General features: G+C 40.5%; 1 protein-coding gene across 1 annotated transcript; it reads right to left on the reverse strand.

The window, feature by feature from the left end:
- Positions 1-7,078: 7,078 nt before the first annotated feature.
- Positions 7,079-23,445, reverse strand: RP2 (RP2 activator of ARL3 GTPase). The gene is made up of 5 exons (XM_030235059.2): positions 23,240-23,445; positions 13,855-14,520; positions 12,111-12,225; positions 10,780-10,865; positions 7,079-9,510 (listed from the first exon to the last, which is right to left on the reverse strand). The coding sequence occupies exons 1-5, from the start codon at positions 23,375-23,377 to the stop codon at positions 9,427-9,429; spliced, it is 1,089 nt and encodes a 362-aa protein (XP_030090919.1). The 5' UTR covers positions 23,378-23,445; the 3' UTR covers positions 7,079-9,426.
- Positions 23,446-23,676: the final 231 nt, after the last annotated feature.

Raw genomic sequence — 23,676 nt, forward strand, 5'->3', positions numbered from 1 at the left:
CCGCGCCGGGCCTTCCTGCCAGCTGCGCCGGCAGAGCCGCCCCCCCGGCCGGAGAGCGAGCGGGAAGCGGTCGGCAGGGAAGGAAGAAGGGCAATGTGTCTGGTGAAGGTGTGGAGCGCATGTCCTCTGAGCAGCGGCTGAGGGAGCTGGGGGTGTTCAGCCTGGAGAAGAGGAGGCTCAGGGGTGACCTTATCACTTTCTACAACCACGAAAGGAGGCTGTAGCCAGGTGGGGGTCGACCTCTTCTCGCAGGCAACGAGCGACAGGACAAGAGGTCATAGTCTAAAACTATGACGGGAGTTTTAGGTCGGACATGAGGAAGAATTTTTCCACAGAAAGGGCAATTAGATATTGGAATGGGCTGCCCCGGGAGGTAGTGCAGTCACCGTCCCTGGAGGTGTTTAGGAAAAGTCTGGACGTGGCACGCGGTGTCGTTGTATAGTTGACATGGCAGTGTTCGGTCATGGGTTGGACTAGATGCTCCCAGGGGGTCTTTGCAACCTAATTAATTCTGTGGTTCTGTGAAGGGAAGGTCACAGTCTCAGCCCTTCCAGTGGGTGTCAGGGTCTGTGGGGAGAGAACCATACCTGAAACCAGGTGAGAGACAGGAGCTGGCTCCCGCCACTCCCACGTGTTATTTTTTCCTTTGCCAATTCAGAAGATGAGCCAAGGGGCAGTGCCTGGTCTGCATCCCTGAAGCCACTGGGTACCCAGACTCAGCTTTGGACTGGGCAGCTGGTGGCAGCGACAGAGGTGGCCAGGCACCACATCCCTTTTACCTTCCAGCAGCTTCTGAGGGCACAGTGCACCCATCTCAGCCGAGTCAGCATTAAACTGAGAATGCAGTGGCACAATTTGTAACACAACGAGCATAAAGTTTACCTTAAGGCAGCTTTTAGCCAGCTATCAGTGTTAATCATTCAGCCTATGACATTGAAACAACATTGGATAGAAAGCACAGTAGGAAGCATCAGAATAAAGGAAACAGTGGCAAAAATTCAGCAAACCTCCTCCGTTGTTACACCCCACACCCACACTCATTTCCCATACTGCTATTACCAAGAATCATTTGCGTCAAACCCTCTGGAAACCCCTTTTGCCTTCTCTACCAGAAGAATTGCTGCAAAGAGTATTAGCTGGAGATCATCCTTCAGCTACTGCAGCCCCACTTCTCCATGCACACAGTAACTGAGGCATGGAAGGGCTATGGAAACTCAGCAGAGAAAGAAATGGAACCTGGGGATTCAGATCTGGGGTACGGGCCTTCTCTCAAGGCCAGGCACAGAGAAGAAACAGCAAGATTATAATAAGGAGTACAAAGAAGAAAAAGGAAGAGATAAGCAGCAAGCATGGAAAGGTTAGTTTGGCATGCCTGAGCTGCATTTCTACAATGTTTTCTGACAGCAGCCGAAAGATGAAGAGAAACAGATCATAAAAAAGGAGGTACTATTTCAGCCAAATGTTCCATCTAGCTCAGCCTAGCCTCCCACCTGCTCTACCAAGTCACGGGCACCTCGCACTGACTTCCTCTTGGCCCATGTGGGCATCCACAGTAAGATACTTCCCCTGAGTACTCTCCAATTACATTTCCCAAGCAGTATGTGGAGCGTCTCTTTAGTAACCCTCAACAAATCACTTCTCCAATACTTGTCCAAGTCAGCTCTCACTGAATTCTTGTAGGCTTCTGACTGTAAATCACTGCTGGCAAGGACTTCCATGCATCTACTACCTGCTTCAAAATGAAAAAAAAAAAAGTCTTTTTTCTTTGAAATAACTGGTTCATATTCCTGAGTGTAATATGAGGCATAGCTTTCTACAAATGCAGTTAGACCACAACTAAACAGCAATGCTGACACGTATGACTTCCTTCACACACCAGCAATCACCTCATTTGCCTTCAGTTCATTTACCTGCCAGAAAAGCACTCTGAGCAGCAGAAAACCACAATATCGTGTAAAACAACAAGAATGCTGCCCCTGCCTCCACCACTTATATCAAACCAGGTGGAGCAGGCAGCAGGGCAAGCAGTATTGAATTTAAGACAAGAGATTTGAAGACCCAAATGAAGGGAATTCCGAGTGATAAAACCAAGTTCATGTACGAAAGACCTGTTTTCTTGTCATAAAAGAAACAAAGTCTGATTGAGTTAAACTAAACAAAAACCCTGTTCAAGTGCCAGTATCTTCATTAGGATTTCAGAGCAATTTATATTTTTTGTGTGTCCATGAAACCTGCTTAGTAGAGTACTCACAACACACACACACTCTCTCACATAGAGTGTTTAAAGTATCCATCATTCTGAAGGACAATAAAGAATGTATATTCCCATCAGTGAAGGAAACAACCTTACAATAAGTTTCCTGCCAGATTACTTTATATATGAGTGACCTCATCAGGAGCAGATGCAGCCCAACCCAGGAAAGGTGTTTAGCAGCTATCTTCATTTCCCATGTCTGGAATCACACACACCTCCTTACACTGGCTATCACATGTCAAGAGAAAATGGCATCCAAGCTTCTAATTCTATAGTAAACCCACAGCTGTACGTGGTGGGCTCATAGCCAAAAGATAAGTGACACAGGAAAACTCGTATCAGAAAGTCTGTGGGGCTACAAATTTCAATAAATGTTTTACATTCACTATGTATTTCTATAGGAACACTGAGAAGGATGAATAAATAGGAAGCAGATTGTACACTTTTATTCTTTTTGAAGACGTATGCAACACAGTTTTTACATTTGCTCATGAAAGGATGAACTACAGATGCTCTTATGCACCCTGAGAATATCAGGAATTTACACAGCCAGTTGTTAACACATGGATAAAATGTAGCACAAACAGGACATCTTCCCAAAGGAGGAAAGATCTGGAAACTAGAAGAGGTATGATCAGGGTAAAATAATGTGTGCATATATACCATACCCAAGCTGAACCAAGTCCTAACTCAGCTGTACAAAAGCTGCCTGTGGTATATTAGGATATTAAGAAAGTACACTGAAATAGCATTTAACATTTGAGAAGATGGTCACATGGAGTTTGACATGGATCTGAGCCGAAAAAGGAGGACCTCTAACTGAAATACCTAGAAGTACTCCACTAAATTTGAACAACAGCATCAAAAAGTATTTTTTATACTGCATCTGCTATTGCTGATCAGTTGGCAGAGAAGAAAAAGACAACAAGTATGTCACAGAGGAGTAGTTGGGGGAAATAAGCATTGGAAAGGCCTGGGAAGTTAATTCAAACCCCTTACCCCCAAGTCTTTGGCATTTCCAGCCTGCGCACAGAAGCCTCCATGGCCAGCGATTCTAGTTGTCTCTGATAAAAGAAATACACAGATACCAAAGGCTGGTAATTCCTCTTTTCTTTGAAATGCGTAGATGCTGCCTAAAACTCCCATACCATTGAGTAGATACCATTGATGGAAACTTGATACAATGTCCTTAAAACCAGAGCAAGCATTGGCAGTTAGTTTCTAGAGACAGAAATCTTAACTTCTTTATTTTCCTTTCACAGTGAGCAAAATTATTGAACTGTTACCATAAAGCCCAAATATGCACCTGCAAATGAGAGAATTATTTATGGCTGCAGAGAAACTTTCATTCTTCTGAGTAAAAAAATGCAAAGCAGAATCTCAAATAAGGATGGCTAGCCATCTCTAAACCCTTGTGACTAAAAGTGTTTCTGATACTCACTAGTAGAAATAGAAGCAAAGAACACTCAGAGCTTCAAAAGACAGTCTTTAAACACTGAATCCAATCCTTCAGCACTTGTTGGGGCAGCTATCAAAAGGTGCCCTCAGGTCATAGTACAGCCCTTCCATTTTATCTCCAGGACTCTATAAAAAAAGGCCCCTGAAGTGTTGTTCAGTTGGTTTTTTTGGTTTTTTTTTTATGCAGAGACTTCAGAAATTGAGGGGAAGATCTCCCTCCATAAAAAGATCAGCACATTCAGACAAAAAAAAAAAAAAAAGAAAGAAATAGTACTTTTACAATCATGAACCATTTACGGTCTTAAGAGCAAAATGTCCAAGCTTCACTTCCCAGGATCTGACAAGTTCAAAGTTCTGTGCTTAGGGAGATCTTTTATTTATCTTTTTCCTTCTAAGACAGTAGCATAGAATGGAGAGGACTGCCAGTAGCTTTCAAAACCAATTAGTATTATAGCTCTATACCTGAAATGCATGGAAGTAAGTATCTAACAAAAAAAAAAATCAAAGAATATATCTTATGCTTATATTAGTGAGGAAACAAAATTGCCTAAAAGACCTGGAAAATTAGCTGCCTCTCTGTGAGGTCCATCAGTTTGGGGAAAATCTCACCATATCAGACAGCATCCATCTAAGTAGGGGAGAGTAGGGCTGCTGCTCCCTTCAGTGCTCAGAAATCACAGCTCTGTGGTCACCCCACCTTCCCATATCTCCCAAAACATTTAATCTTTTTTATTTTTATTTTTGAGACACAAGTTTAATGGCTTAAGCATGAAAAAAAAAAAAAAAGACAAACCAAAATAAAGAAACAAACCCAAGATTTCCAAGTTTTCTTCCCTATGACAAAAGGTTCCTAAAAATTAAAGTGTAGATTCTCACATGACTATGAACTGTGACTTTATTACCACAATACTTGTGCTAAAATAAAGGAAAAGCAGAGAGATCCATACCTCTGTCATCTAGACACAGAGTCCTTTGAGCTCCCAATGCTGCAGAGGTGCTTTGCCTTAAATTTAGCCTCATCATTTGGGTAGAACTTATAATAGCACATTGCTTTGAGCCTTTGCTGTTTGGGAACATCAGACAAACACTCATTTAAACACTGTTCAAGAGCATATTAACATCATTGTAATTTCCTATCAATGAACTTTACCTGTTGCTTGAAGGACAAATTTTCTACATTTTTTTTAGCAGAAGGATACAAGTAAATTCCACACATATTTAAAAGATCTCCTGGACTCTTGAAGCACTGGCAATTTTAAAGCCTTGAGCAATTGGAAATAGGATGACTTGTACTTGACAGATGCTGGCCACATTACTTAATATACATTCTGGGAAAATAATCAGATACTCTGGCCCTTAAATGGTCATAGCTGGGAATTATCACTAAATGCATTAAAAAAAAATAAAAAAAGGAATGAGCAGTTGCACATTTTTCTTTATGTACTCAGAAAACTTCAGAGTTTTTTTAAAAGCTTCTCTCACTTCCCCCTCCTTTTCTTCTCTCTTACTCAGAAGCAGTGATGACTATGTGTGCCTCAGGAAGACTCTGACCACAAACATTACCAGCAACAGTCTTACAGCAACTGGGCTCTCTGAAGAGATGAAAGCAGTAAAAAGCATTTTTCTATCAAACTGGACACCAAGATATCAATGTCTGGACTGTTAACGCTCCATGACTCCCAGGCATTCAGTTAATCCTCCTGCACATCTTGTTTCTAGCAGGTTTGATGTTTGCAAGGTTTTGCCATATGTAAACGGTTGTGTTGAGAGACAGATCTCAGAACAGACAGCTTTAAGAAAAACCTCCAGGATGGCAATACAGCAAATGATTACTTTTCAGAAATTGTTGTCCTCAGCAAATTACTATAGCTCATGCTGCAAACTCTGCAATTAATGCCCAAGGAACAGGGTGAACTCCCAGAACTAGCTGCCTTCCAACATATACTGCAGCAAAATGCAGCACTACAGCACACAGCTTCAGGAAGTGCTACAGCCAGTCGCACCATCCCACTCAAATCCATGGATGCTAGAGACAATACTTGCAATTCGCACTTATTCATAGCTTTTGAAACTGTTGGTGTAGAATTTACATGGTTTAGATCAGATTTAAACATGCCTTGGAAGAGCTGTTCCTGCAGACCTCCTGAGATCTATATCACCCTTGTGGACTTAGGAGGATTACTCATTAATTCAAAAAATAAATGGCACAAATGTCCCAATGAGTCAACAAGGAACTTGATAGCAAAAGACCTAGAGTTTAGGAACTAATCAGCGGGCAACTGGGCTACTCCTAGGTGTTAGAAGATTTATTTCACTATGTCCTGCCTTAAATTTTTAGGAAAACACCCTTTGAAATCAACATCTTTTAGAAGATACTATTGTCCACACTGACTTAAATTTGTGCAGAACACTGAATTCTGTATTAATAAAACCTAAATACTTAAAAACCAGCATTTAAATCAGAAAATATTCAGCAACAGAGTTTTACTCATGCTTAAGTCAGTAAAACTTTTTTCCCCTTATTAGTCAGAATGACTTAAGCAAGTATTTTGTAATAAAAGGTTAAGGCTGCTTTATGGAATTGAAAAAAAAAAAATCTGTCCAAGTTATATAAGTGCAGCCTGGTATGTGGATTAAACTCATGCAAAAGAATGCATGTATATTAGATATGACAAAAGAAATTGGGTGATTTTCTAACAACTGGGGCACAGATAATTCTTCATGTTCATATTTGAAGATGTGATTGTTAAAAATGGTGAAAATACTTAAGGGCAGCTTTGGTCTGACTCAGACATAAAAGAAAAATTATTAGGCAACTTGGATCCAGCTGGGGTAACAAGATGGTTTCCAAACTGTAAACTCATACAATAATAGCTAAAGGTAAACCAAAAGCTTTGATACTTTAAAGCTTCACAACTTTATTCAATATATTCAAAAGACAATTGTATTGATACCATACTTCATGTTCTTTCCAAACATTTATGCCTAGTGAGAGTTACCCTAGACAATCTCTGCTTGGAAGAGCCACGTTTCTGACCAGTTTAAAGCCACGTTTAGAAATGTATTAAATGTTTGCTTATTTTCAGGGGTTTTTTACTGTTTTTCAGATATTAAATGGACCTGCTTTCTAAATTAACAATTTTACTACTATAAAAACCACAATCTCTGACTGAGGAAAAATTCCTGCTGTCAAAAAATCACCTTTTTCAGAGGATAAATGCCAAGAGAGTTAAGGCTTATTTTTTATTAGCTACGAGTATCTATTTCAAAATATACCCCTGTTTAATATCCCAGATTTTATACCTAACATAATGTAATTATGTTTTTCAATATACCATAATTTTAAGATGTCTTCAGAATCCAGAGTTCAAAATATTTCAAATGTTTATTATGAATCCCATTCACAGTGCAATACAAATTACATTAAAAGCTACACAAGAAATGTACAAAGAATACATTAAACACGTACCATTCTGTAATGCAAAGAATTCTTGACTCTTAAGCTAGAAGTGTTCTTAACACCTGTTAGCAAGAAATGGAAATCAAAAGACAGATAAATAATGGGATTGAGAAACTCCTTCATTATTTAGGGATTTTTCATTAAAAATTCTTGATGTCGGTAAACAGATCATCCATGTTAAAAAAAAAACAACAAAACAACACTGCTCTTTCCCAGCATGTAGAAAAGTTATTCCACTGTTTCAAGCCTAGATTAATTTTCTATTAATCTTCCTGTCCTCCAGCAAAAGGAGTCACCAAAGTCCTGAGCACTTTGTTTCCACAGCAGGTTGATGATACAAAAAATAAGCTATAAACATACACATAATCATGTGTCAGCATGTAACTTTGGAAATATTGTATGTAGAAGTTTAGAGACCAAGATAGTCTGGTATATGTACTGCTGATACAAATCACACAATGCCAGCTCTGAAGTACATTATACAATTTCAATGTACTGTCCATACCAAACTAATACATTTACTGTACATGTCTAGATTAATTCCTGTGAATGTTGACTGATGAGTTGTGCTAATGGTGGCTTGACTTTGTCAAATAAAAACATTTCAAAGAAGTGGCAATTTTCTTACCTCCAGTTCACCAATGGTTTAGTTTATTCAGGACATATTCTTCCTTATTTAATCTATGCATAACTATAACAAGAGGTCCTAAGGACATATCCTTGAGTTTAAACTAATGGCAAGCATATGCCCAGTAGCAACAAAATGACAGTTCAGAACCTCTCTTGGGCATTACAGAATTATGAATTTCAGGAGAAGAGATTCTTTCATGTGCTAATTCAAAAAAATTAGAGATGTTTTTAGCCACCCACTTTGGAGCTCCAGAGCTGTGAAACTGATGAGTCAAGACTCATCTTCAGTTAAAATTTGCAAGATCTTCCCTTTTGATGGATGACCATAATGAGGAAATGGCTTTAGCACCTCAGCACAGCCCCAATCCTTTCAATGAATTGTAAAGGCTATGCAAACTGGCAAGCCATGTTTTAATTATGAAATTTGGTTTTGTGTGTCTGCATGCACAATTGGTTCAAGTATTACAGAGGGCTTGTAAACCTGGACTGAAGCTTTAAGTTCACATAGAAAAATCAGTAAGGATGTAATATGCAAAAATTAATCAATCATGTATTTGATACCCATATAGATTTGCATTCTAATGTGCATTATTTAGCAATAAGCATTATTACTGAACACTATTCAAATGCATCTTACAAAATGCTGGTAGTACTTCTTCATTCTGTCTTTAGAATTAATACAAAATAAATCCTATGGCAGTGTGTAGCATTTTACAGCACTTTCTATATTGATTCTGCAAGTAAAAGCCTTCTCCTGGGATCTAGCAAGGAAGAAGGGGTTTTTAATGCCATCAGAGTCCTTCTCTGACTACTGGCTATGTCCCTTCTAGAAAACAACAATATGCCGGAGGTTTATTGCTCAAGTGCAAAGAAACCTCAAATATATCCCATGTGTGAGCTGGCAATACCAAAGAACCTGAGCAGACCTTAGAGGAGCTTCAGCAGAGCACTCATGCTCAGGATTCACCCTAAAGCAGAAAAGCCTGGTAAGTGCTCACTTGCCAGAATGCTGTTGTGACAACTCTCACCACAAAGGCTGCTGCAAACAACTTTATTCAAAAAGCACACTGAAGCAGAGTTAGCCAAAGTCACAAACTGCTTTTGAAAGCATGCTACAAGGACAATTAATTTCAGACTAAGCTTTCAGAAAAAGCAAATGACTACAGCTTCCTTCCTGGACCCCCAGTAAAGACAAATTTGCATACGGGAAAATTTTGAAGGGCAAATTTCACATAAATACACTTTCTAAACGATGTGTCTGAGTGAAAGATAACAATTACTACTGCATCAAACTTGGATCAGCATTGCACTTTTAAAATATGTATAATCATTAGATGTTGTCAAGAAACATTCAAGTGTCGATAGATGTTTAGAAATCACTGTAAAAAAGTTAGTAGAAAAGCTCAATTGTTTTCAAAGTTAAACTTAAGTTTCAAACACAATGCACATGGCTAGCTATGCAGTTTGCTCCAGTTCAGATAATATTGCATTAAAAACCACCAGTGGCTTTATAAAAGGGATATATGAGAAATACAAAACTAAATGACAAAACTACTGTGAGATTCAAGCCAAGTGACGTCCAAGTGCTAAGACAAACCGTTCGTGAGCACTGTCATGCTGAACTTCACATTCCCATCTGCATGTCAGCAAAATTGTAGAAATTGTCTACATCTTGAGATGCTGTTGCTTTGCTTTCCGATACAAAAACCTGTTTTGTTAAACAAGAAAATAGTTATGCATCAGTAAAAGCAGTCGTGCTCTTTTGGAACCAGTAATGCTTATTTTTAGTTTTGCATTTCATGAGACACACAACTCTGCTGGTTCCCACTGTGTGACAGAACAAATCCTAGTATTCTCTCAGCCCTGATGCATCCACCATTTGTTATTGTCACCCTTTCCTAGCACACATGCTGGCTGCATTAACCCTAGCCTTTAGGATCAGGAGCTTGGGGCTTCATTATTCAGGGGTCACAGCTTCAGTTAGTGTCTATTTAGACATATATTCATTGGTAAAGTCAACTCTTTCCAGTAGAGCAGGGGAAAAATAAATAGACAAAATCCTTAGACTACTACTTTCCTTTAACAGAAGGGGAGTGTCTAATAAAGACTTCCTTGTGCTATACTACCCTAAAAACCTCTTCATCGCTTCTCCAGCAGATGACTATTTTTTAAAAAGTAACTTCAATTACTTTTTCATTTTTCAAAATTTATCAATGTATGTAAAAGTCCAAGCTCTAGCTACAAGATTACTGTTTTCCAGAAACTGGGCAGCCTAGTTCCAAGTAAATCTTTTGAAAGGAACTGAAAGACAACAAGGAGCTACATGGATGCTAGATGTCTTAAAGATATTGAAGTCTTCTTTGAGCAGCTGCCTGAAAGCAAAGGGTTTGTCACTCTCCTGTTATCAGGAGTGCTCTAAATGTTTCCATAAACTTTCTCAAAACCATTGGCATTTAGAGAAAGGGAACAGCAAGGAAAGAGGAGATGTGGTGTAAGGAAGCTAAAGTGAAAAAAGCTGACAGAAGAAAAAAGAGCACTGTCTTTGAAGGAAGGCATTCTGTGGTATCCTACACAGCAAAAGTAAACATGGAAAAAAGTTGAAATCCCATCATATTATCTTTGTCGTGGTTTAATAGACAGGCAACCACAGTTAAGTGACTAAATCCAGGACTTAAGTGGAACTTTTTTATTATAGAACTTGATTTTGTATTATGTGAAATAACAGTTTTAAGTGGAAATCTTATATTCTTCAGTGGATATGGGGATTCAGAATTCTCTTTCCTAGGACAATTTTCTTGTCAGCAAAAAGTTACTCATGTTTTGAGTACAAAAAACCAAAACAACAACAAAAGGATATTCCAATTTTACTACCCATGAACAAAAAAGATTGTGTAGTATGTCAACACTAGATCTTGACCATGAAATAGCTCAGACATTCTGTAATATTTTCTATTAATAAAGCAATACACCAGCTTACCTTGGTGCCACTAAAAACTTCATTTACAGTGCTTCGACATTGTTCCACAGCACCATCTCCATTGAATTCCAAAGCAACCACTGGACCTAGAAAATAGGTTCATCTAAAATCAATAATACTTTTAAGTTTGGCATTGAAACAGTAGATTACTCAACCCATAGGGAATTGTTGAAGCTATTTTATTTTTTTGCTTGAGCAAAAAAATAAAATAGCTTCAACAATTTGTAGTATTTGTAAAATACTTCTTGTACAAGAAGTATTTTATTTTTTTGCTTGAGCAGTCCCATAACAGTAGATAAGGAATTAAAAAGACTTAAACATGTTACAAAAAAAAGGTACAGTGTTATCTGCAATTCCATGCTCCTTTTTTTTTTTTTTTTCCCCAGAGATTTGGGCAGGATTCCAGTTTTACTTCTTGAAAGGCAGCAATAGCCCAAAAATGCTAAAGAGTGCAAGGCATCATGGAAGTGAGTCAGACTAAACTGCTCAAATAGTGAGCCATTTCACAGACATCTGGAGTAGGACTGAGTCATTCAAGCATTTTTGCTTTAGTCCCAAGATAGTGAATTGCCTGGCTTTTAGACTTGTTCTCACCCACTATTTGCAGATCTGCTTTCTCTGGTTTCATTCTGAACATGGTATTTCCTCCCACATGACTGCAACACAGCCCATAAGCTGGACTACCATCTTACAAGTGCAATGACTTTTGTCCTATTCTTGCAATGGGCATCACAGACCTCTCATGTCACCATGAAAAAACCTGCATGTTGCTACCAAGTCTGGGAATGTGCAGTGAGCTTTAGCATGTAACACATACCAAGATGTCAGTACTTCTGAAAGAAGAGACAAACCCCAACTGCAGTCATATCAATAGAAAGGCTTGGACAGTACACCAGTTATAAACAAGAATTTTAAACACTTCTCTGCTTTCTGTACACCTGTACTGATTTGTTTAAATAATTTATACAGAAACACCAAACACACAATTGCAGCTCAGTGGTTGAGCAGCAATTGTGACAAGTCAGAAATAGTCTAAAAGCATGAACTTTTTTTGACGACTTCAGGCAGATCTGCATGTGCCACTGCTCCTGAACTATGCAGTTGGACCACTAGAGGGGGAGCAGAAACACAAAATAAATGTGAAATAACTCATTTCTGATGCCTTCAGGAGTTTTGGCTTGTTTAGGGCCTCAGTGAGGCTTCCAAAGCTATCTCAACATGTTTTATAGTATGCCCTTGAAATACAAATTTGTCCTTCATTCTTCTTTCTTCTCCAGAACTCTCTAGTGACAGATTTCTATATCAAGAGGAGAAAGATAACACAAACTCACCTTTTTCCAGCAGTGGAATGAATTCTAACGCACTCTGCTGGAAAACTCTGTGAGCATCCTCTGCCTTCATTAAAACCTCTTTAGTCTGTACCAGCTGAAAGCCTTTGCTAGTCATCTGTTAACAGAGGAAGAATTCATGTTAAAAATGCTTCTAAGGCAAAGTTCAACTTGAGTATCCAGATTACACTGTAATAGACTCATTTTTCCCATACACATTAAGTCTCAGAGCAAAGGGACCCTTTTTGCTCTTTTCAGAGACCATTTGCTTTTTCTACACTTCTGTTTATTTTCACTCCATTCATCCAGATTTTCTCCTCTGCCCTAGTGCACCTAGAGGAATGAATGTGAATGTTTTTGTTTTATATATTAGGGCCCAGGGTTATGTGTTTTTCCCCACAATCCCTCACAAGCATAAACTAATGGGAGTTAAAGTCATTCAGGATCTGGAAACAAGCAGTCAGTTCTCTTTAGTCTGCAATAGTTCAGTCAAGCATTAGCTCAGACTCATCCATCAACTGCTAAGTTTTCAGTTTTGGAACAAGAGTTAACAATGTTTGAAAACACATATACACGCCCCATCCCCTCATTTTTACTCCAAATCTAATATGAAACTAAAAGCACGTGGGAAAGGAGCAAATACATTTTTACTTCCAAAACATCCATTAATCTACAGAGCAGTTAGATTTCCACAGAAACACTCTAACTAGTGCTTTAGCATCTTCTTAACTCTAACTTCTACATAACTACTAACAGAGGAGAGCACATCTATTACCCTCCTCCTGTAGCTATTCCTTCATCAGAGAAGAAACCACCTGTAAGTATCATTATCTCCCTTCACTCAAGTAACTCAGTAGCTCAGGCCCACAAAAGTCCAGCTTGGCAGAGAGGAGGCAAGGAGACACCCTACAGCTTTCTTTCCTTGCAGACAAAAACCCAAGGGAAAGAGCTCCACCAGATGTTTAGTTGATCATACAACACTGTGATCAGCATCTTTTACAGATACCACTCTCAGATGCTGTAGCCCATGGTTACTGGCTCTGCTCTGTGACATCCTTGGCACTTGAGGATGGTGAAAGCAGCCAGCCACTCCCAGGTTTTAGCCCCAGGAAAGCACAAACTCAGCCAAGCTTGGAAGATGCTATCTCACAGGAAAAAAAAATTAAAAACCAGAAAGACCAATAAAAAAAAGCTATTTAAGTCATTGAAGACAGCTGACCAGCCATGACAAACACTCACTGCCCCTTTCAGAAAAAAAGTTCCAGCACTGGATGACACAGGGGAAACATTTAAACACCTTTTTTTTTTTTTCTTTTAAGACTCTCTGTTAGTACTGGAAAAGCTTTCAGGAGAGATTTTTGCTAGCTGAGACTTTCAGGACAATAAGCTAACAAGTAAATCAGTTACATCCCTCTCACAAGCATTGTCAATCACTTACTCTACATTTGACCAAGTTCAAATCAAATCAACTACGTATTTTCTTCAGAGCAATTCTTTGCTGTGCCATGATGGAAAAGTGCACAGAGAATAGATGTGTCACTCACAGGATGCCAACTGTAAAGCAACTGACTGATCAAATGAGATTCAGTCTCTTACCTTGCTTTGAAGTTTTAAACAATGCAGTTGATCAGTATGGTCAGTAGACAAACAGAGCCTCTATAGTCCCCCTCCAGGGAGAATCAGAGGCTGCCCACAGGAACGCTGAATTAGGAATTGAAAAGCCTGAATGAAGACAAAGGTTGCTCACCTCATCAATTAACTTCCTGGCATTTGCAGTTGTGTAGTCACCAGCAAAAAACACGGTCAAACACGACTCATCGCTGTTTTTCTGTCTCCGCCCTCGAGTTATGGGTATTATGCTCTTTGTAGCATCAGTAGAAACTCTGACAGCTTTCAGCTCCTCAGAGCTGGGCAGAGGAACGTAATCTTGGACTGCAGCAGTTTCAGGCAAAAGGCCCCAGTTATTTTCTCCAGACACAGGGGTAAAGTCATGGATGTTGCTCCACGTGTTATTGAAGATACTCAGACCAGCATCTTTAAATTGTAAAGCAAGCTCAGGATAATAGTACTGGAAACATCCAAATTTCATACCTGTGGAGGACTCGATAATGGGCTGGGTGGCACAGCACAAGAACACCTCCAGCTTTCTGCAGTCCCGTGTGCGGAACTGTTGGCAGGCGACCACACACTTGCAATCTTTGCAGTCACGGAAAAACACGCTGCCTTTTATTGGTCCTAAAAAGATTTGGCAATTTACACAGTCGTCAATCGTGATTGTAGCAGAATGGTCAAATATGTAGATTTGACAGTTCTCGCAGTCCTGAATGACAAATTGTTGCCCTGCTACTTTTCCAGGCAGTCGACCCACAGTTTCGTTCTTAAGTCCGGAAAAAGTGTAATCTTTGGGGTCAATCTGAAGGAGGAATAAAATAATAAAAAAACAGGTTAAAATCTTCAAATACAGAGAATATTAAAATGTTAAATGCCCATTGACTTGCACTGATTGAAGTACCACTGAATAGTATAGGATATACTGCCACAAGGGTCGTCAATGAGTGATGAAAGATCAGAAGCAGCTCCTTGAGCTAAACTACTGGAATACACAGTATTGAGATACAACTAAAACATGAAACTACGCCTCTGACAATCTCCAGGGGAATAAAAAAAAGCAACTCAGTTTGTCCTTAAATAAAGAATGGGGCAAGGGGAGCTAGTTTTAACTGTAGACTCTGAACTGTTTCAACAAGGATGATGGTTCTGGGTAGAGTAGTAACTGTAACAAATAAATTGTCCAACATACTTACAGATTCATAAAGCTGGTGATACACAGTATTTTCTTTTTTGAGTAATTTTCTTGGTCATATTTTACCTCAACACATTGCAAGGAAATCTTGTTGCTGTCAAACAGTATCTTCTCTATTATGTTTGCAAACTACAGAGAGCTCATTAATGCGTGCCACAGCATCATCTCGTGATAACAAGGACAAGATTTTTGTGCAAACAAAACATACAAGATTGTTTTAGCTAAGTCCAAAAAGCAAAAACTGACAGTGATGGTACAGGGGGCATGTTTGCAGATCTCCTCCACATTCCAGCATCCCTCTGGCTGGGGCAGAAAATCTGAGGGAGGCTGTGGCTTTCCCTGGCACTCTCCTTTAGGGAGCAGCAACTCACAAGCCACACAGCACCTAGGACAGATGCAATACAGGAGAAAGCATGAATAATACACCCATGCTGTCCTAAAACCAAAGGAATCTGAGCTGGCTTATTTCTAGATATAAGTTAAATCTCGAGCCAGTTTCCTGGAGCAAATTCTACTCTGCCCTCTTGTGAAAGCTCATTAAAATAGCACATAGAAGTGTATAAGTGAATGACCAACACAAGACCTCTTCACCAGCCTGCTTTCTGATTATCAGCCTTGAGGCTTCTAAAATTTGCTGTACCATAATCAGTTATCATGCATTACCACAGTTTTCGTGCAGTTCAATTCCTAAAAATACTCCTTCCTAGCATGTCAAACATTGACACAATATTTAGAGACCAGCAAAAGGCCTAAACCAGAACAGGCTAGCACCAGACATTCAATAAACCAGCCTTGGTAGCTTTTGAATGGAACAGCCAAAGGAAGCTAAAAATCCCTACCAGCTGATAAAATGTATTTTGTTCTATGCAACATATATGACCTACAGACAGGAAAGGAGTTTTGCAGCTGATGAATCTTCCAAATAAAATGCAAGTTGAGACAATGAAGATGGCTTCCTAGAATTCTCTCCTCAATCATATTTAATACCACTAGTACACATCCAGGAAAGTTAGCTGGAAGTGTTACAAATAAAATTGGGAGACTCAAAAGATAAGGGACACATTATGGAGACTCAGTCACACAGCATGCTTTGGATTTTAACTCTCCAAGGTCTTTAGTCTCAAGTAATGTTACATATTTGAATATACAAGTTACTTACCCTCATATTCCCACTTACTTGAGAACACAAATATTAAAATTGCTTTTGGACATATTCTTCCCAGGCATCTCTTAGAACATTTATGTATGTTTGTGTAAATCTGTATGTTGGGTGTTGTTTTTTTTTTAAATAACCATGGGAGACAGACTTACTCCTTTCAAAAGAAGCACAGAGGAACAGTTATTTCTTTTAGGAATGAGAAGTTCAGTGTTTCCAGAACTTACAGCTTTTTTGACACTTGGAACCTAAGCACATCTTTCTGAATTGCTCTGCTGTTCAAAGCCTCTGAAGCAGCACTAGCTCATCCTACCCAGGGGCCTTTGCAAGGACTTCTGAAACTTCACTTTGCAATATTATTAAGGCCTAGGTGAAAAACACTCATTAGCCAGCAAGCTCACAGCTTATAGACAGTTTCAAATGAGAATTTTTGAGTAAGAACAGTAGTCAAGTTACGGATAAACGTTCATCTTATTATCAGGTTCAGGAGCTCCTCTTTATTTGCCTATTTTCCAGAACTTAGAGTTCCACCTTGACATAGCTTTTACTTCTCTGTTGACCATGCCAAAGAATTTGCACATTTCCTCTGATTTTGTTTTGCAGTCATCCTTTTAAAGACTAAGAGTATTTATTGATTAACACTGCAGTACAGACTGGAGGGACTGCATGGAATAGATTTGAAACTCTCTCCCCTCACTGGGTTATTGCCCCTGAGAGGAGGGGATATAAGACTATAGCAGATATAAGTATTTCACTTCTCCTGGGTAAAAAAAACATGTCAGAGAAACAGGCCTGAAGGCAGAACCATGACTATGAGGATGCATCCAGCAGCACCTTATATGCCCATAGGATTACAGAATAGTTGAAATTGGCAAAGACCTCTAAGTCCATCAAGTGCAACCATTAACCTGACACTGCCAAGTCCACCACTAAACCATGTCCCCAGCTGCCACATCTACACATTTTTTAAATACCTCCAGGGATGGTGACTCTGACACTTCCCTGGGATGCCTGCTCCAACTCTTGCCATGAAGAAGTTTTTCCTAATGTCCAATCTAAGCCTCCACTGGAGCAATTTGGGGCCTTTTCATCTTATCCTATCACTCAGTACTTGGGAGAAGAGACCAACCCTGACCTCCTACAGCCTGCTTTCAGGTGGTTGTAAAGAGCAATAAGGCCTTCTCTGAGCCTCCTTTTCTTCCAACAACCACAGCTCCCTCAGGTGCTTATCATCAGACTTGTGCTCCAGACCCTTCACCAGCTCCTCTGGCCTCCTCTGGACATGCTCCAGCACTTCAGTGTCTTTCTTAAGTGAGGAATCCAGAACTGAATGCAGGATTTGAGGTACAACCTCAACAGTGCCAAGTACAGGTCATGGCCCTAGTCCTGCTGGCCACACTCCTTTTGATACAAGCCAGGATGCCATCAACCTTCTTGGTGCACATTGACCATCTCTGAAGTCTTCAGGTATCATCAACAGGTCAATATTAAATCACTGCAACCACCTTCCTTCCCCAGACAGTGAACACCAACTGCTTCTTAAGCTGTCTTGGCAACATAGCAAAAAAAAAAAAAGCAGGCTAGGAAAGCCAAAAGAAACAAAAGAAAGTAAAATCTTCAGTTTCATACAACCATAACCAGGGCTATATGCATTTCTCTGCCCATTCATTTGGTGCTCCACTGGCTATAAAATCTTAAGCACATGTCAGGTCAGGAAAATTAAACTATTTGATAACTCATCTACTTGTCCTTTGTATTTGGATAAAGTTTCACAAAACTTTGTCCAAATCCACCCATCTCACCCAGACAGACTCTCCGTCCCTTAACAGGTTTTTAAAACGTGTTTTTTTTTCCCCAGGCTGATAAAAGTTCAAAAGGTGACAGTATTCGCAGCAGTAGCTTTTAATAGTTTCAGGTGAATTGAAAGAGTTCTTAGAGTAGATAAAAGTAATACATTAATAGATATTGGCACAGCTCAGGAGTTGAAGCCTTCTAACTGAAGTGGCTCTGCACAGGTTCAGGTATTACTCCATAGGATGACATAAAATAACCAGATGTGATGATGAAAAAGCCAGCCCTTCATACAGGGCTAATATTTTCCTTTCTCATAACAGGCATAGAAGCCTAATCTTTGTTTCTTAGCAATTACACAATGGTGAGAAGTCTGTTACAAAGGGCTAGAGGATAAATTGTAAGGAGTGAGGATTTTAAAGAACAAACAAAAGGAGAGAAGTGAAGGCAAACGAGTTTGTCACGGCTCCTTACAGCTCCAGGGCATCCTGTTACAAGTGCAAGGTGCATTAAGCAGCTTTCCTTCCAACAGACACTTGTCTTGCAAGAAGGTCAGAGGCTATGTGAAAGCTGCACATGACTTATATCTCTTCAGCCACCACTATCCAGTTCACTGCCACCAAAACCTGCCAGCTCCCATTTGGAAGAAGACTTGCAAGTAGCAGACCTTCACAGCTGTTAGTGGAAACTGTACCTAGAATCATAAAGGATCCCAACATCTTGAAGTGGTTGTGGCGTGAGTTCATGTCTTAGCAAGACTTTTACACGGGATCCATCAGGGAAGGAGTTTCAGTCAACAGTGATAGACCCCTACAAATATGAGAAGGTACTGCTGTTCTTAACAGGTTACAGTTCTCCTCTAGTTACCCGTGTCCAGGCTGCTGAGCCAACAGTTTGAAAAGTATTTCTAAACCACGTACACTAAGGTCTTCTGTTTTCAATATTTTTTAAAAAATCATCCCCTATCTCTCTAAATCTGTACAGGTGGCAGTTCAAAGAACTTACAGCTGATAATATACAGAAGTTGACTGTTGACCCAGTGACATTAAAAGCTGCACCTACAGGGTAGGCACATCAACTTAAGAAGCTTTAAGCACTATTTTTGTCAGCAGGGGAATTAACATTAGGGAAATAAGAAAAAAAAAAAAAGTGCATTCCCAGGCCTAGACACTTCTGCATATTCATACTTGCACGGGTTTGGTGCCCTCAAGTAATGAGTTGCAACATCCTCTGGAGATTGCTTGTTGAAGTTACTCACCCACTGGCAGATTTCAAGATTCTTGCACAACAAGAAAAGGTGGAAAGTGTAGTGAAGATTCCTGTCTCTAGCAAACAGTTTTTCATTTTGGAACATCCCCTGCACACCCTGACTTTAGGAGTGGCCAATACAACAATCTGAATACTCATTTCATTCTATTCTTGGGAATCTTTATGCTTTTCCATAATGCCCATAACAGCATAAAACAGTCATTCACGTTCAGCAAACCACTGCTAAACACTGCATACAGAAAAAGTGAAAGAAGAAAGGAAGCTACCACAGGCCTGTATTTAATCTAACTGGAAATACTGCTTAATATGAACCTTCTGACTGTTTCACAGTTGATCTGACCACATTTTGAGAAAAACAGCAATAGTTCTTCTGGTGCACCAGGAAGCATAAGGGAGATAAAATGAATTATTTTGTCCTTAAATCCAATATTTAGAGGAAAAAAAGTTATTTTATTAATATTCAAAAATAAAGTACAAAATGGCTACCTAAATAAGATTTAGACATACACAAGTCAGCTCAGACCATTCATGAAGAATCCACAAACATAAGGTAAGTAACAAAAGACTATGATTTAGGCAAAAAAGTGAAACCTCTCAAGGTTTTTTTAAATGTTTAAATACAGATACACAGCACAATAACAATGATAGCTGCATATTTCCTATCAACTAAACAGGTTAAAGTTGGAAGTCAGTTGACATAAAACAAAACTTTACTTGTTCCTCCTAAAAGTTAAAAAAATAATCTGGGAAAGACAGTTCCTCTAAGTTCTAAATGCCACTATGATTATAATTAATCTAATCCTACTTCTTTGAACATGAGACAAGAGCAAAAAAGATGATGCAGCTGTTTGAGTTTCTTCTCCTGTGAAGGTCATGAGTGCATCTGCCATCACAAGACACAGAAGCCCCAGTTCCTGTTGGTACATACCCACATTCAATAACTGCTGTTAGTCATACAGTGGGAAAAAAAACAACCCAGGTGGAAAGCTAGCTGAAGGAGGCTGGGAAGGGCTGAGCACCACCAAATTCCTCTCCCACACTTGGTCAGAAAGACTCTCATGACAGCCCAAAGACATCAAGAGACATAATAAGTCCTCAGGACACAGTGCAGTACTAACAGACTCTGGAATTATCTGTGCTCTGCTTACACTCATGGACTGAGAATCCCAGAGCAGCAAGAAACAGAATGCTCATCCTTCTCCTTTCTGTTTTCAAGATAATCTGATCCTTTGGTTCTTCTACTGCACCATAAGTAATTTTCAGCCACTTCTCTGAAACTAAGGCTCAGAAAGCATTTCAGAGACTCCAGCAGATTTACAATGTAATCTAAATTTGATTAAATTTTTCATAGCTTAAAACTTCTGTCCTCACTTAATACACAGAAATCTGAAAAGGCTCCTCAAACTCATATCTTTTCCTTAATTTCAATTCAACTACCAGCATCTTATAATATTTTCTATTTAGAATTTTCTACCACATGGCCTGTTTTTGGGACTATTACACAAGAGTTACATGGTCACTGGGATATCATCATATTTCTCTTTGTCTAGGGCTACACTAGCAGACAGTATCAATAATAATCATCTTTTACCATCAGAGCATGATTAAAATAGGCTCAGCTAGCAATGATGTCCTTCAGAAGCAGAAGAAATACTTTTGTTGGAAGATCCCCTCAGGTTCAGTCATCCTTCTACACATTCCTAATCACACAAATATGCACACAAGTGTGCCTAATTTTTTCTGCCCTGTCAGGATGGCATTAGTTTACAGGAAGACAGCTGGAATGTCTGAGCAGCAAGATATACTCACCTGTAAGAGCATACTGAGCATAGTTTACAAAAACTACAGACAATTGCCAAACCTGCTTGTGAAACGGAACTATGTAACCACAGCAGCACCACTGAGTAGGAGAGCCTAAAATTAGAAACACATCCCCAACCCAAATGGTGGAAATAAACATCAAAGAACATTTTAGCACATCTGTTGGCAGAGTTGAGTTTTTCAGGGTTTAGAATACAATTCAATGCACTGGATAGATAAATAGGAGTCTTGATGCCACAAGTTTTCCAACTGACTTCAAGTTAACTTTGTGTACAAACACAAACTTGTGAAATAAATTAGTATATGTGAAGCCTCACAAATGAGAAAGCAATAGACAACAGGACAAGGTATCATAGACAACATTTAAAGCTACTGCATTAAGTGACAGGGTATCACTTAATACAAACTGGGATCAACAAGTTTAGTGCAGCAAGTGCTCAGTACTCCAAGATAAGATGACTCCAGGTGCTTTCCTAGTTTAATGTATTAATCTTACACCCAAAAAGCCCAATGAAAAATAAGGCTGCAAAGAGCAAGAGAAATGAACTTAGACATTAAATAGCCTTCTTAGGCTGTACAGTACAAAATTAAGCAGCTAATTTGATGGTTTATACAGTTCACTAGCACGGCCCAAACTCACTGATTCCTCTGGTTTGTAAGAGTCTTTTATAGAAAAAGAGGAAGTTTTACATGCAATACATGACCACGGGTTTTTTTTACTCCACAGAGATAGATTGTTGGTGCTGTAACAATTTCATATGTTAGCTTGAGCCTACTTCCAGCAAGTTAACAACAATCATCTCCTTAGCAACGAGGCTGGCTTGTTCTCTGAATCAAGTCTTTGTATATCCTGACTTTCCTTCTTTTAGTTTTCAAAGTTAGCTGTATATAAGTAGATGGGGTAAAAATTCCCATTCCTGTTGTGCCTTAGCTGGTGAATTTGCTCTAAAATTAAAAAATATTATTCCAAAGGCTGATTTAGTAATTTACTTTTAGACCAAGTTTTGTTCTGTCACTAAAATATGGCTTCAGTACAGCCCCTCCAGCTGTGAGAATAGTCTCCATATGAGTGACAGGCTGTTATCCTTTCCTTCTCTGTCTGCTCCCTAAATACTTGCTAGCCAAAGCAATAAGCCCAACACAGATTCCTCATCTTTATCCTCAAGGAACCAACTCCTCCAGGCCATGTGCACACTCTCTAGCTCATCTCCATCTAAGCTTGCCTTAATCTACTTGGAAGACTTAAGGGACACCCTAGAGCACCTGGCCAAGTTTTAAAAACAAGCAAGCTAAACATTCAAATAAGTTCACACATTTCCTTTTCCATACTTGTAAAATATGGCCTAAAGGTTTGAGGATTTTATTTTTTGAAACCGCATTAATTATGTTTTTCGCCTGCTCAATTTCTTCTTCCCCTACCGAAGGCAGCTGGAGAGGAAAGGAAGAGAGGCCTAGCAGGGCTACAATGTCATTATATATTTAGGAAGTGAGACTTGAAATGAGGCTAGGAAGAAATACATTTTATCCAGCATTTAAGTGCTTTCCCGCTTGAATCTTCACGGGAGCTCTGGAGACAGCATGGGAAATGATTTTTCTTCATCTGTCTTTTTACAGGCTAATAAGCTAGTTCTACTTCCTAAAAAGAAAAAAAAAAAAAGGGGGGGGGGACAAAAAAAAAAACCAAACCAACCCCAAAACCTTTAAAAAAATCCAAATCCAAACAACCAACCAAAACAGCAGCGCAAACACCCAAGCAGGAAGAATCAATATCGACAGTCAGGACACATGGCACGAGTTTTATGCCTCCGCCCCAATGCCAGGTGCTGGGACTCGCCCGGGCACAAGCAGTTCCTCAGCCATTAATCCCGGTTTTCTGGAGTGAAGCACGCATCTAGGGGACTCCGCGCTGTCTCAGGAATCCCGACGGCAGGCAGACACCTTGGGGACTGTCACAGCTAAACTGCCTACCCACAGGGCGCTGTCCCACCGGGAGGCACCGCCAGCCCCCTCCGGGACCGATGCTCGCACCACCGGCAGCCGCGGCACCCAGCGCGCCGCCCTCTCCGCTTGCACAATTTGAGACCGCCTGGTAAAATCCTTAGGCTAAACACTTTTTAATTGTTCAAATAAACGCAATGAACTGCTCGGACCGAGCCGCAACAGCGGGACCGGGGTAGGCGAGCTCCCTGCCGGAGCACACACCCCGGACGGCAGGAGACAGCGAGACGCTGCCCAGTGAGAGAGGCGATAGCCCCAGCCCGCAGCCCCAACCCGCAGCCGCCGGGGCGGTACCTTGGCTCGCAGGTCCCAGCTGTACTGCGGCGCCTTCTGCTCGCCGGTGACCGCGTCCTGCCCGGCTCCCGCTTGCTGCGGCGGCGGCAGCTGGCCGCCCTGGGCCGGCTTCCTGCGGCGGGAGAAGAAACACCCCATGGCGCTGCTGCCGCCGGCCGGCGGAGAGAGGCTGGCGGCGGGGAAGGGCTCGCCAGCGCCACACCGCCCCGCCCCGCCGGCTTCCGGTTTTCTCCCGTCTCCCGTAGCGACCGAGACATTTCCCCCCGCCTCTCCCTTCCCCTTCCCCGCCCCGTCCCTCTCCAGCCATCGTCTCCGGCCGGCGGACGCGCCTGGACGGGGCGGTGCCTGACAGCGGGCGAGGCGCCGCCAGAGGCAGTGTACCCGCGGGGCTGGAGGGGCCCGGGGCTAGCGGGACAGTGCGGTTTGTCAGTGATCGC

The sequence above is a fragment of the Serinus canaria genome, chromosome 1 (assembly GCF_022539315.1).
Source record: "Serinus canaria isolate serCan28SL12 chromosome 1, serCan2020, whole genome shotgun sequence".
Taxonomy (NCBI): domain Eukaryota; kingdom Metazoa; phylum Chordata; class Aves; order Passeriformes; family Fringillidae; genus Serinus; species Serinus canaria.